General features: G+C 50.1%; 1 protein-coding gene across 1 annotated transcript in view; it reads left to right on the top strand.

Moving 5' to 3' along the window:
• MAN1C1 (mannosidase alpha class 1C member 1) overlaps positions 1 to 14,726 on the top strand; it is a 191,637-nt gene extending 176,911 nt beyond the window's left edge. The window contains exons 12-13 of the mRNA XM_065527407.2: positions 1,652 to 1,780; positions 14,619 to 14,726. Coding sequence (XP_065383479.1) covers positions 1,652 to 1,757 — 106 coding nt within the window. The 3' untranslated portion in view covers positions 1,758 to 1,780; positions 14,619 to 14,726. The remainder of the gene's footprint in view (positions 1 to 1,651; positions 1,781 to 14,618) is intronic.
• Positions 14,727 to 15,527: the final 801 nt, after the last annotated feature.

Raw genomic sequence — 15,527 nt, 5'->3', positions numbered from 1 at the left:
GCAATTCTCCTGCCTCAGCTTCCCCAGTAGCAGGAATTACAGGTATGCGTCACCACACCCGGCTAATTTTTTGTATTTAGTAGAGACGAGGTTTTGCCATGTTGCCCAGGCTGGTCTTGAACCCCTGAGCTCAGGTGATCCGCCCACCTCAGCCTCCCAAAGTGCTGGGATTACAGGCATGAGCCACCACACCCAGCCCTTTCCTGGCACATTTGCAGCTTGTCAACACAGTGGAAGTCACGGGAGAATTTTGAGCCCTTCCCTGGGCTCAGCTGCTTACTCTGTTCATAAGCTTTAGTAGCTCCTGCCTGGGGCCCTGAGCCAGGTGACCTGGCTTTAAATCCCTGCTGTGTGAACTTAGGCAGGTACCTCCTCTCTCTGGGCTCTTTTCCATCAAGCAGACAGAAAACCTCAACCCCACAAGGATGCTGTGAGAAGTGGGAAGCTGCTGGTACCCTGGGCTCAGGAAGTGCTTGTTCCTGGTTCTGAAGACTCAGGACATTCCCAGAATCTCCTTAAGCAGAGCCGCTGGGGAGTAGCCCCTATGGCAAGTCACCATGCTCTTGACAGGCAGCATGAGAGCGTGACTCCCATGACCCACCTGTGCTCACTAAAAAAAAAAAAGCAAACCAGGAAAACTGACTACACAAACATTGTAGAAAGATTAGAAAATAGAAGCAGAAAGAAGACGCATTGGTCATCCCACTCTCTGGGGTGAATACTGTTATATTTTCTTCTAGGCCTTTTTCTATGAATATATAGAATATCTATTTTGCCAACGTGGTATCCTACTATGCACACTGTTTTCTTATAATCTGCTTTTGCACTTAACTATATATTGTGAACCTCTTTCCATGTCAACAAATACACGTTTATCTCATCGCTGTGCGTGCTTGTGGAGTATTCCATTGTGTACTGTAGCCTACTTTGCTGATCTAAGCCCCTGTTGCCAGGCATTTGAGTTGGTGTCCATCTGGGATTTTAGTTACAAATCACAGAAATCAATTCTGTCAACTTAAGCACAGAAAGGGATTTACTGAAATGTCATGGGGTGGCTTATGGAATCTTAGGAAGGAGTAAACAGTCGAACCTCAATAAGGGCTAGAAAGGACTTGGCCAGGGACGCTTCAAGAACCAGGGAAGCCTCTCTAGGCACCGCCATCAGAAGGGCTGAATCCAAATGTTTCCAGATCCTACTGTGGCTCCTTTCCAAGGGGCCTGGCCTGGGTCTCATCCCCGCCCCTAGCCAAGGGCAGGGCCAGGCATCTTGACTTGGCAGACCCCCTGAGATTACCCTGTGCAATGGGTGACGGGCTGTTCCCTAGAGAAAAACATGAGATTCATCACCAAAATAAGGGGCCTGCAGGCTGCACAGGCAAAAACAGCAGGACTGTTTACAGTTTGCTTTGATTTCTTCAGTATTATACAGAGAGTTATGAAGCGCATACTTAACCATCCTCCTTTTCACTTTTGTCTAATTATGTCCTCAGAATAACTTCTAGAATGTCTCTGTCTCAAAGCCACTTTGCAGTTCCCCAAGCCCCAGGCTCCCCCGCCAGGCCCGTGCGGCTGTCTCCCTCTCCTCTCCTGTCCTCTGCTGTATTGCTGGGAGGAAATGGTAAAAATGAATATTTTAAAATGTATCCTCCAGGAGGGCCCTTGCAGGTGGAGAAATATCATCCTTTTGGCAACTTAACTCCATTCCATGGATAAAAATAAGTACGACTCAAGATAGGCCGAGAGGAAAGAGGAATTAAGGGATGACTCATCCTCACTGAAGGTAGGAGAGAGCTTCACAAGCCACCGAATCTGAACACCCAAACCTCTCCCTGAAGAGCCCTCTCCTTCCCCAGCTGGGGGTCAGTGCGCAGCTGCCAGGCTCATTTTAAGCCTTGTCTGAGCCCTTGCTGAGGATGGAAGTACCGATTGCACCTGCTTCCCTCATAGAAGGGCGTGATGTCGGCTCCTTCCCAGAAAGCTTCATCAACACCCAGCTCCTGGCACTGAGGTCTGCAGAGCCTCACGGCCCCGGGAAGGGGGAAGTGGGGGGCACAGTCCTTTTCTACGTGCCTCCCTTTAAATGACTGGCCATTTGGTCAGACCGGCCAAAGGCGTTGGGAAGAAAAGCAAAAATGGAAAATCTGATTTAAAGGCAGCATCCAAGATGTGATTCTCAGTTCCATTCCCTCTGCTTTGAGGAGGTGACCCCACTGTGGTTTGAGAAAGTGCCAGAGATGAATGGGCCAGCTTCCCCCAGCGTTTCCCCTGGGGGCCTGTCCTTGCAAGTATGGTCATTGGTCATGTGGCACAAAGATGCTCGGCCCTCTGTGACTAATGCTTAATTACACCCTACTGGAGGAGGGGGTGCTGATTCTATTTTTCGTATCTGAAAATATCAGTTTGGTTTCCTATATTTGGAGCACTATTTTGTTCCTGCTCAGCCTGTCTGTTAAGTTGGAGCTTCTCAAACTTGAACATGCACAGGAATCACCTGGGAGCTTGTTAAAATCCAGGTTCATGTTCAGCGGCTGTAGCATGGAGCCTGAGATTCTGCCTTTTTTTTTTTTTCCTGAGACAGGGTCTTATTCTGTCACCCAGGCTGGAGTGCAGTGGGGCCATCACAGCTCACTGCAACCTCCATCTCTGGGGCTCGAGCAGTCCTTCCACCTGGCCTCCTGAATAGCTGAAACTACAGGTGTGTGCCGCCACATCCAGCTAATTTTTTCTCTTGCTGTGTTTCTCAAGTTGGTCTCAGACTCCTGGGCTCAAGCAATTCTTCCGCCTTAGCCTCCCAAAGTGCTAGGATGGCAGGCATGAGCCACTGTGCCCGGCCACATTCTGCTTTTCTTTAACAAGCTCCCGGGAGATGCTGATGCTGCCAGTCCTTGGACCCCACTTTGAGTAGCAAGACCCCAGTTGGTGGCCACTGCCTTGGTTTCTGCCTTTTCTTTGCATTCCTGGAGCTGTAACTGCTCCAGAGTGGCGTAGAGGGGCTCCGGTGTTGGGATGGCATCTATAGATACTTTGAATGCAGCGCAACCTACCTTAAAACAGGTGTGCCTACCGCCTGTGTCAACAGCTCTCCTTTCTTCAGGACAGCCAGAATAAGACAGGAGCAGGGCCGGGCGCAGTGGCTCAAGCCTGTAATCCCAGCACTTTGGGAGGCCGAGACGGGCGGATCACGAGGTCAGGAGATCGAGACCATCCTGGCTAACACGGTGAAACCCCATCTCTACTAAAAAATACAAAAAACTAGCCGGGCGCAGTGGCGGGCGCCTGTAGTCCCAACTACTCGGGAGGCTGAGGCAGGAGAATGGCGTGAACCGGGGAGGCGGAGCTTGCAGTGAGCTGAGATCCGGCCACTGCACTCCAGCCTGGGCGGCAGAGCGAGACTCCGTCTCAAAAAAAAAAAAAAAAAAGACAGGAGCAGGCTGCTGGTGGCTTAGAACAGTGGCGTCCAGTAGGGTCACCCCATGTGGATCTGGAATACTTAAAATGTGGCGAGTGCAATGGAGGAACTAAACTTTTAATTTCATTTCCTTTTTTTTTTTTTTAATTGAGCAGAGTCTTGCTCTGTCGCCAGGCTGGAGTGCAGTGCTGCAATCTCGGCTTACTGCAACTTCCGCCTCCTGGGTTCAACCGATTCTCCTGCCTCAGCCTCCCGAGTAGCTGGGACTATAGGCATGCACCACCACGCCCAGCTAAATTTTTTTTTTTTTTTTTTTTTTTGGAGACAAAGTCTTGCTCTGTTGCCCAGGCTGGAGTGCAGTGGCTTGATCTCGGCTCACTGCAACCTCTGGCACCCGGGTGCCAGAGGAGCTGGTGTTTTGGACAGTGCAGAATTAGAACTCAGAAAGCAACTACCCTGCTGATGCCGCAAAGACCTCCATCACCTGCACCACTACATAAATCATCTTAGCAGAAAATATATTGTTTAGGGACTCAAGGATTCCCTTGAACATACCTGGTTATTTTTATACTCATTCCAGCCTCTGTTTTCTGCACAAGCCTCTGGGTTGGGTTTGGTTTTGTGTTTTCTTACTAACGGTCTGCAGCAGGGAATGCAGTGGGTAGGCTGAAGGCAAGAGAGGCACAGGGGCGCGACAGGAGAGAACAACCCGTGTCGGTTTCATACAAGCACAGCCTTTGAAACTGGTGGACCTGTGTTCAGCTCTGCCCTGCCGTTTTCCAGGGCTGTATGGCCTTGGGCAAGCCCCTTCGTTAAGCTCCTCTGAGCCTCTGCTTCTCCAGCCATGGAAAAGGAAAGTGGTTTCAAGGGTTAATCGAGCCTCCCCACCCCACCCCCTGTAAGAACTCAATGCATCCTAGCAGTGATTGTTATGATGTGAACCTCTTTGTAAACTATAAAACCTTGTGTAAATTTGAGGCAAAACACTGCTGTCAAAAATTCTTCTTTTTAAACAAAATGCTCTGAGACTTGCAGGAAACTGTATCAACCAGGCCCAGGAGACAGACCAAAATCTCAAAGCAATAAATCTGAACGTTTTCTGCTTTTCCCATTGAGCAAGCATTTTGCCATTAGCCCTGAATCTACAGAAATCAGGAAACCGGGATGAAGATTTGTTGACTGTCCAAGGTCTTCCAGGGATCTGTCTGGTGGGGGGGATGCTCGGGCGGGGGCCCAGGGTTGAGGAAGATGCCGAGAGCGTGCCCAGGAATGTTTGAGGTCCAGTTAGTTTTTCCTCTTCATGGAGTACCTGATAAATCCTGTCTACAAAACTTTGGAAGGTGGGCAGGAAAAGATGGCACCCCCATTTATAGAGGAGGGAACTGAGGCCCTAACAGGCTTGCCCAGGTCAAACAGCTGTTCCCGGTCTCTGGGCAGCCTCCACAGAGGCCACTCTGCACTCCCTACTGTTCCCCATACCCTTCCTCCACCCCACCCTTGTGTATGACCCCCAAGGCTAGGATGACCATCCCACTCATGACATTTGCTTATGACCGATTTTAACCTGTTGTTCCAACATCATAAGAGTACCCCATTTGCTCTTAAAAGTGCCCCAACTTGGACAGTAAATTTTATGGCCCCCTGGTCTAAGTGAAAACAACGATAACTAAGGTGTTTTTCCCAGAAGCCTTCGGTGCTCTGAGAAATGGTAAAACTCAGCCCGGAAAAACATGCAAATATCCCAGAGATTCTTTCCTTTAGAAACCAAGCTGGAAACTCGCCATTTTCTCACACACCTCCATGTCTCCTTGCATGCTGCTTCCTGCCTGGACTCCACCCCCAAGGTATGCCTACTAAACTCCTCTCCAGTCCTCCTGGCTGCCCTCAATGCCACCTCCTCCAGGAAGCCTTCCCTGACTTCTCCCTGCCCCTCCTTTGACCTAGGCGTTAAAAACTCCTTTGACCTGGGCTCCTACACACCTAGGGCAGACCCAGATATGCATGAGCCTCTCCACCGTAGACTGACCGCTCCCCAGTCACAGGACTTTTGTCTTCTCACCTTTGTGTCCTCAGCATGTTATAGATGAAAATAAAGGTCTGTGCTGAAGACTTGGGGATTAACCATGCACCCAGCCTCCCTCCCAGCTGCAGCTGGCTGAGAGTGGACCCACTGAACCAGGCGGGAAAAACAATGAGCGGTTTCACTGCAGGGGTTCTATGGGTCATCCTGGTCTGGTCCATGGACTGACTGTAGATTCCAGAAAGCAAGGTGGGAAGGGAGGAGAGTTCTTTCCATTAACAGGAAGGTCCCAGAAAGATGGGGTACAAGATGGTTGGTCAAGTGGCCTTTTCTCAGTGCAGTGACCCCCTTTCCACTGGTGATTGCAATGAGATTGTCAGGAATTGCCCAGTTTTCCAATCACAAGTCCCACACCATCCTACAGAGTGTGTGGAAATGGGCCAAGCCCATTTATCCAGTGGAGAAGTCCCCAGGCTAGGGACTGAGCGGCGGTGTAGAGGAAAAGGGGTCACACACATACCCACAGTCACACACACATTCACACACATGCACACACACGCTCACACATTCATACAAACATGCATAACCACACACACGTTCACTTACACACATGCACATTCATGCAAACATGCATACCCCCTACATGTTCACTTACATTTCATACACACACGTTCACTTACATGCGCACACACATTCATACACGTTCACATAAACACATGCACACACGTTCACATAAACACACATGCAAAACATGCACATTCATATACATACGTTCACAAACATGCACACACATGCATTCATACACACGTTCACACAAACATGCACACATGCATTCATAAACACGTTCACATAAACACACATGCACAGACATTCACATAAACATACACACACACATGCACATTCATATACATATTCACACACACCCACACACTCATATGTTCACTTAAACACATTAACACACACGTGCATTCACATAAACACATTTACATTTACACATGCACATTTACACACACATTCACACATACACATTCACAATACACGTTCAAACACATATTCACACACACACCCACACACGTTAATATACACTCACATGCATATTCATACACACATATATTCACATATACACACATTCACACGAGTTCAAACACGTACACATTCACACACACACACGTTCACATAAACACACATGCACATTCATACACATGCACATTCATACCAACGCATACACACACACGTTCACACACATGCACTTTCATACACACACATTCACATAAACGCATTCACATACATGCACTTTCATACACACACATTCACACACATGCACTTTTATACATTCACACCTACATATATATTCACGTTCATACGCACACACATACATTCACATACATAGGTTCACACACACATTCACACATACACATGCACATTCGTACACACGTTCACACATGCATACAAGCACATTCACATACACACATATTTGCACACACACATACACACATTCACACCTTGACTTTCCTCTCTAAGCCTGTGGATTTCCTGGCCAAGCTTGCAGTCATCAGGGGTTGGGGGTGGCTGTCTCTTGGGGGCACCGGCTGCATATCCAGATGGTCCTGTCCTGACTCTCTGGAGGCCCCTCATCAGCTGGGCACTTGTTACTCCCTTGGGACTTCCCTGGAGCCCTGGGGTAGGAAGCTCTGCTTTCACCCACAAAATGATCCAGAACCAGGCAATAATTCCATCAGCGGTTCTGAGTGTGGAGCCTGCAGCCAGCCCCAGCAGCACCTGGGAGCTTGTTGGGAATGCAGATTCTCAGGCCCCAAGGAGCTGAATCAGCAGCTCTGGGGCAGCCCAGCAGTCAGTGTCTTTGGCAAGCCCTCCAGGTGATTCTGATGCAGCTGCAATGTGGGTCATCTCCCAAGTGCCCTGTTCCCCACAGCAAACCCCTCCCTGAGCCTGTTACCCCCCTTACTTACTACAGCCTCTCTATCCCCTGGTGGGTCAGCAGATAATTCTGCAATGATCCAGGTAAGAAAAAGAAAACTGTCCCACCTTTGACCAACAGGAACACCCTCTAATCACGTAATCTTCCACTCAAAAAAAATGTTTTAACTTCACAATGAAATCCTCTCTGTGAAAACTGAAATCCAAAGAAACATCCAAATTCTTCCATCCTCAATTTTTATTCTGCTCAATCTTGACCAGGAAGGCTCCTTAGATGTCAGGACCCCTCCAGGGTCAGGCCTTGCAGCCCCAGCCACCTCCTGGGTCATTTTCTCCATCGATGGTGTGGTACTTTCACCTCCTCCACTGTTGAATTAACCCTAGCCCAAATTTCTGGAGCATCTGCGCAGTTATCCTAGCAAAATCATGCTCCCAGAACCCAGAAAATCCAGACCCACCATGTCCTCCCCATCCGGGGACCAGAGCAAGGACAAAGTGTAAACAGAGCACAGAAAGGAGAAGATGTGGGCCTCCGCCGTACCCCCTGGGCCACTTCTCAAAGAGAAAGACCTTTAGGGATAATTCCATCATCTTGCACAAGTTACAGAATTTCAACTGTGGCTTTCCCAGGTCTTAGGACCTGCATGGACCACCTTCTCCAGGAATCGAGTTCACATGGAGATCACTGGAGATGGAGAGGTCAGGGATGGCCCCTGGGGAGCTGGCATTTGTGACAGTCTGTGCAAAGAGCATTCCAGGCAGAGGGAACAGCAAATGCAGAGGCTCAGAGGTAGGAAGTGTTGTATCTGAGGCACAGAAAGGCAGTGAGCAAGTGGGAGGGTGCTGATCTGGGGGTCAAAGGACGTCGGCAGAAGGGGCTCCATCCCTCAGTGCCTGGTGGGCAGGTAAGTATTTGCTATGCTTTGAATGTCCCCTCCAAAACTCATGTCGAAATGCAATTGCCTTTGGATGGTATTAAGAAGTGGAACCTGGCTTATTAAGAGGTAATTAGACCATGAGGGCTCTGCCCTTGTGAATGCATTAATGTTATTATCAGGAAAGTGGGTTGTTCTGAAAGCCGATTCAGCCCTCGCTTGCTTGCTTGCTCACTCTCTGGCACTCTCCTGCCCTTCTGCCTTTGGCCACAAGCAGACTCAGCACGAAGGCCCTTGCCAGATGCAGGCCCCCAACCTTGGATTTCCCAGCCTCTAGAAATACATTCCTTTTCTTTATAAATTATCCAGTCTGTGGTTTTCTGTTATAGCAACATAAAATGGACTAAGACAGAGTTTAATTTTAATCTGAGAGCAGCAAGCAGCTAGGAAGAGTTTAAAGCAGCGCATGAGATGACCCACTTTACATTTCTGAAAGTTTCCTCCAACTTCTGAGTGGAGAGACCTAGGAATTCTTTTTCCTCTTACATCTGTCTCAGTGGAAAACCATTCTCAGATTCCTAAGCGGAAGCTTCTGAAGCCTGTGCCCCAGGAGTGCTGCGAGGCCCGAGTGCCCTCTGCCCCGTGTGCATGGCCTCTCCTCTGCTTTTGTAGTCCCTGGGTTTTGAGGAGCCTGGGAGACTTCAAGGGCACCAGAAACCTTTCCTCTGACCCTTCTTCCCTGTAGCCTCGGATCAAGCCTCCAGGCTGCTGCCCCCTCTGTTTCTACCACTCCTTTCGAGCAGGCTCAGCTGCGCTTTTGAAAAATGGAAGCTGCTTCCCAAGATGGCCCTGCTCCTTCTCTGGCACATGCGCAACGGAGGCTGTTTGTGGCGCCTGGGGCCTTCTTTTCATTCTTCTTTGAAACCTTCAGGATTTATGGCAGGTATGAAGTCAGGGAGTTCTGGGTGTCTCAAAAGCACATATTGCTGAAACATAACATTGTCTACCTTCACCGCTCCTCCGTGGGTAACTCCAAGCAGACCATCGAGTGCTCTGCACCTGCCCACATTCTACCTAAGTCTGCCTGGCTGGGTCCCCTTCTGTTGTGTCATTCTCCGTGTGCTTCCTGAAGGGTCCTGACTCCACATGGTTCCCCACCTATGATCACCATGTGGTCTGGACACCTCCCCTGTCCACAGCTCACCTCATCACCAAGGGACCGCCCCAAGCCTTGACTGGTGCCACCAACCATAGCTCTCAGGGTCCTCCCAGGGGTCATGGAGCCATTTGGATCCCTAGTATCTCCCGATCCCCTTAGCCTATCTTCGGAGCAGTCAGGAACTATCTGCCTCCTCTTCCCTTTCATCTCTGTGTCTACATGTCCCACCTGTCTCCTGAGAAATCACTCCTTTTCCCCAGCCAGTCAGCATGTCTGCCTTCATCATGCTGTCATTTTCCAAGGCTCCAGTGTTTGAAACCAGCGTTTCAAGGCAGTTCGCTTGAGGCCAGGAGTCCAAGGCTGCAGTGAGCTGTGATTGTGCCATAGCAAGCCCAGCCTGGGCAACAGAGTAAGACCCTGTCTCAAATAAAATAAAATAGGCTGGGCATAGTGGCTCACAACCATAATCCCAGCACTTTGGGAGGCCGAGGTGGGCAGATCCCCTGAGGTCAGGAGTTTGAGACAAGCCTGGTCAACATGGTGAAACCCCGCCTCTACTAAACATACAAAAATTAGCTGGGTGTGGTAGCAGGTGCCTGTAATCCCAGCTACTCGGGAGGCTGAGGTGGGAGGCTCTCTTGAGCCCAGGAGGCAGAGGTAGGAGGATCACTTGAGCCTGGGAGGCAGAGATTGCAGTGAGCTGAAGTTGCACCACTGTACTCCAGCCTGGGTGACAGTGAGACCTTGTCTCAAAAAAAAAAAAAAAAAAAAAAAAATTCCTCTGCATTTTCTGTCTTAATTTATACAATACTACTTATAACCGCTTAGCTCCTATCTAATAAGGACGCTCACACTTTTTCGTCTGATCATTATGAAGCCCTCTTCTACCCATTTGTGGTAAAAACCTCTGAAGTGCACAGCCAAGATCAGAGATGATGAAATAAAGCCTCTCAGATGCAAGCTGAGATATGCCTCTCCCTTGTTTGGGTGACTAGCTCATCCCAGTTTGGGTTTTCCTGCTTGTAGGACCGATGCATCCTCGGTCAGTCCTGAGCAGAACAGGGTGGCTGACCCCCTGACGCTGTTCCCTCCTTGGCCCTGGACCCCGTTCAAAACACACCAGACAAGCAGAGCAGAATTCAGGGCAGATCATCCGGCACCATCTGCCTGTGCCTGACACTCACCGAGGGAAAGGCCCCAAATGTCAAACTCTTTTTTGTGGCTTGTGTGTGGAACTTTGCCGTCTATATATTTTCTCCATCTTGGCTGTGCATCCAAATCACTGGAGAGCTGGTAAAAATGTCCCTCCTTCCCCCAACCAACCGGGGGTTGGCCCTAAACATTGGTCTCCTTCAAAGGCCCCAGGTGACTAGTGGGCAGCCAGGCTGGGTAACCAGGGCCTCTGTACTCGTGATGCTGACAATAAAGCTGTCCGTCTGGCAGAGTCCCGGGGGCATTTACTGACCCCGAGAAACAAATCTCTCTCCCAGCCTGGACAGCACGAGAGCCAAGCCAAGGCTGTCATGACCTCTAACATTAATCTATTTTCTGGCTAATCACAGCCACAGCCCATGCCTGTAAATCCAGCCAAAGCCACTCAACATTCCAAGACACGGCGGCATCTGCGGCCACATAGGCCAAAGGCTTCTTCTCTTCTCTCTCTTCAATGATCTCATTGAATCTTGTGGCTTTAAATGTCATGTTTAGACTGGCAACTCCCAGATTTATAATCTATGCCCCCTTCCCTACAGTTCATAGCCCCATACTCACACACACACACAACAGCCTCCTTGACACCTCCGTGAGGGTGGCTCTCAGGCATCTTTTTTTTTTTTTTTTTTTTTTTTTTGAGACGGAGTCACCCTGTATCACCCAGGCTGAAGTGCAGTGGCGTGATCATGGCTCACTGCAACCTCAGCCTTCCGGGTTCAAGCGATTCTCCTGCCTTAGCCTCCTGAGTAGCTGGGACTACAGGCACGCGCCACCACGCCCAGCTAATTTTTTGTATTTTTAGTAGAGACGGGGTTTCACTGTGTTAGCCAGGATGGTCTCGATCTCTTGACTTCATAATCCGCCCACCCCAGCATCCCAAAGTGCTGGGATTACAGGTGTGAGCCACCGCGCCCAGCCAGCTCTCAGGCTTCTTAACCTGGCAGACTGGACTGAGGGTTCTCCCAAGTCAGGGCTCCTCCAGCCTCATCTCAGAATGGTGCTACCAGCTACCCAAGCTCAACCCACGGCCGATGCTGGTCTTTCCTCTCACCGCCCATGTCTGACCCATCCGCAAATCCTGTCTGTGGCTCCACTACACTCATACATCTTATCCACGCCTGCCCAAGCCCTGCCATCTTACGCCTGGGGGACTGCATTAGCCTCCTGTCTCCCTCCTTCCTCTGTCCATCCCCTAACTCTATTCTCTACCCAGAAACCAGGAAGGTCTTTAAACAAACATCAAAACCAAGCGGCTTTACTGGGATATCATTTACATGCCATAAAATCCACCCACTTCAAAGATGGACAATTCATGTTTTTTTAGTATATGCACAGAGTTGTGCAAGCATCATTATTATCTAATTTTAGAACATTTTATCACCCCAGAAGAAACCCTGTACCCATTAGCAGTCACTCCCCAGCCTCCTCCTACCCGTCTCCCACTGTAGCCCCAGGCAACTGCTAATCTAGTTTCTGTCTCTCTGGATCTGTGGATTCTGGACATTTCACTGAATGAATCACACATTCATTGTCTTTGTGTTTGGCTTTTTCCACTCAGCTTAAGGTTTATAAGGTTTATTATTGCCAGCTAATACCTATCAAATGGATACACCGCACTGCTTATCCATTCATTGATGGAAATTTGGGTTGTTTCTGCATCTGGGCTATCAGAAAGGGCTTTTAAAAAACAAGTCACCAGCCGGGTGTGGTGGCTCACTCCTATAATCCCAGCACTTTGGGAGGCCGAGGTGGGCGGATCACTTGAGGTCAGGAGTTTGAGACCAACTTGGCCAATATGGTGAAACCCTGTCTCTACTAAAAATACAAAATGTAGCCAGGCGTGGTGACGCACGCCTGTAATCCCAGCTACTCTGGAGGCTGAGGCAGGAGAACTGCTTGAATCCGGGAGGCGGAGGTTGCAGTGAGCCGAGATCACGCCACTGCACTCCACCCTGAGTAACAAGAGCAAGACTCCATCTCAAAAACAAACAAACAAACAAAAAACCAAGTTACACATTGTCACCCCCCTGCTTAAAACCTTATAATGGGGCCGGGCGCGGTGGCTCACGCCTGTAATCCCAGCACTTTGGGAGGCCGAGGCAGGTGGATCGCGAGGTCAGGAGATCGAGACTATCCTGGCTAACATGGTGAAACCCTGTCTCTATTAAAAATACAAAAAAATTAGCCAGGCATGGTGGCACACGCCTGTAATCCCAGCTAATTGGGAGGCTGAGGCAGGAGAATTGCTTGATCCCAGAAGGTGGAAGTTGCAGTGAGCCAAGATCGTGCCACTGCATTCCAGCCTGGGTGATAGAGCGAGACTCTGTCTCAAAAAAAAAAAAAAAAAAAACCTTATAATGGTTTCACATCATATCTAGAATGAAGTTTGGCCAAGTGCCGTGGCTCACACCTGTGGTCCCAGCTACTGGAGAGGCTGGGGTGGGAGGATGCCTTGAGCCCAGAAGTTCAAGGTTGCAGTGAACTGAGTGAGATCATGCCACTGCGCTGCAGCCTGGGTGACAGAGCGAGACCCTCTCTCAATAAATAAATAAATTGAATGAAGTTTGTTGCCATGGCCTGCAAGATTCCGATGTCCTGCACCAGTCTCTGTCACCAAGCTTTTCTCTCCCCATGACTCACTCTGCCTTCTGTGTGTCTCCTGGACATGCCAAGCTTGTTTCCACCCCAGGCCTTTGCACTGGCTCTCCCCTCTTCTCTGTGCCTGGGATGCGCCTTCCTCAATTCTTCTCATAGCTGGCTGCTTCTTCACATTCCAGGACCAGTGTACATGTCACCTCCCAGCTACACTGCTCATGCCTGCCCATGGCACTGTGCCACAGTGCTCTGTCTCACTCCTTCACATTTACCTTTCTCTGAAATTACCTTGTGTGTCTGTCATTTCCTTCCTCTGAGTAGAATATTCAGCCCCCAGAGAGGAAGTGCCTTGCCCGTCTTCTATCCTACTGTGTTCCCAGGGCTGCGAACAGTCCCTCACACATAGCAGGTACTTAGTTTGCGGAGAGGGCCACGTGGTCCAGGCATGCTTAAGCAACTCCTGCAGTGGCACCAGACGCCTGTTTCCCCCAAGTGATCCTTTGTTCTCAAACGCTGGTCCTATTATTGGCTGCCAAGATGTTAAGGTTGGGTTTGGGGGAAATCACCTGCCTCTCTAGGGTCCCAGATGAAAAGGAGAAAAAAAAAAAAAAAACAGAGCCAAATGGCCCTCTCCCTGGCGAAACTGGAGTGGAAAATCCTAATTTGATCTGATTCCCTGGAGTGCAGCAGCACCCCCTGCAGGAAGTAAACCCTGGTGAGTTTACCCCAAAGAGACGGGAAGCAGAAGAGAGGATGCTACTAGGAGGCCGGCAGGGGTGTGTGTGTGTGTCTGTGTGTGTCTGTGTGTATGTATGAGACAGAGAAAGAGAGACAGAGACAGAGACCAGGGGGTTCGAGGCAGTGACCCTGCCCCTGCTTAACGTGTGGCTGCACGCAGGTCAGGCTCCCTCCTCTTCTGGTGGGTGGATGGAGTGGCCTGGAGTGCTTACACCGACACCCTGTGCGCAGGAGGTGGGTGTGGAAATCTGTGGTCCTCTGCCCCCAGGCGGAAGCTGGGACGCAGTAGGGAGTCTGAAGGGTGCTGCAGTGGCCGAATGTCCCTCTCTTCTGATGCCTCCACACTGTCTCAGTGGTAAAGTCCAGGCTTTTCCACAAGCGGACCAGAGCTCCAGCCCAATCTTCCTGCCTCCTCCTTCCTCTTCACATTCCCCTCCGGGTCCCTCTGCTCAAATCCACTGGACTATGTTCTCGAGACGCTATGGATACTCCATCGGGTTTCACACCCCTGGGCCTTCGCCTCTGCTGTTCTCACCCTCTGGAATGATCTTCCTGGGTGCTATGCCTGGTGATCTCCTGAAGTCAAGGTCTGGCCAGACCTCTGCTCTGGGAAGCCTCTTCTGGGCTCTCCTGATAGTCCCGGGGACCCTCCTCTGTGCACACCCCTTTCAGAGCCCCCCTCGAGAGGAGGGTTGCAGTATCCATCGACTCATCTGGAAGAGCAGACTGTTTTGTTTCCGATGGACGCCAAATCCCCAGGACATGGCATAGTAGTCCTTCAATACACGTGTTGGAAGGATGAATGAACGAGTGCCCACTAACCTCCGAGACCCTCGTGGATGTGGCCGGTGCGTCACTCACCTCGCTGTGGTTCCCATTGGCTGCCAGTTTGCACGTGCCACCCTTGCCCACTGGGAGGCAACAGCGAGGTGCCAAAGAGATCCTGCAGGGCTGCCCCGGCCAGAACCGCCCACTAGGCCCTATCTCTCAAGGCCTTGCCCTGCCCGGGATCTTGGTTTGGGACAAGCCCTTCTGGGAAGGGCACCCTCCAGTGGGAAATCAGCGCTGCTCCACTGCCAGTCCCAGAGCTGACATCTCCCAGAGCTGACATCTCCCAGAGCTGACATCTCCCAGAGCTGACATCTCCCAGAGCTGGGCCCAACATTGATCCTTTTCCCAGAGGCACACTGATCTGACCTCAGTGTCATAAACCCAACCCCACTATATGCCTTCCTGAGCTTCTAGAATCATCCCCCAAGTCCCACAAGCCCCAGCAGCCCATTTCTTCAGCGCTGGGCAGCAGAGACCAGTAGGGTATCTGTATCTTTAAGAAAAAGCAAGCATAATAAATAAAAGTTATCTGGGAAAGAAAACTTCCTTTGTTGATTTTCCAGAAGCTTTAGCTCATCAATCTTCCCCTCCTAACCTGCTTTGTGCTCGGCTAGTTTTGCTTCCCATAGAATGGAATTTGGTTTTCTAGTAGCATCTGTCATATGCAGGGTGTCCCCAAACAGTAGCAATAATGAGTTGAAAGTGGCACAGTTGGAAGCCTTCAGAAGCCAACGCCAGATGTCAGGCCCT

Source organism: Macaca fascicularis, chromosome 1 (assembly GCF_037993035.2).
Source record: "Macaca fascicularis isolate 582-1 chromosome 1, T2T-MFA8v1.1".
Lineage (NCBI taxonomy): Eukaryota > Metazoa > Chordata > Mammalia > Primates > Cercopithecidae > Macaca > Macaca fascicularis.
This window is presented reverse-complemented; position numbering and strand designations above follow the sequence as displayed.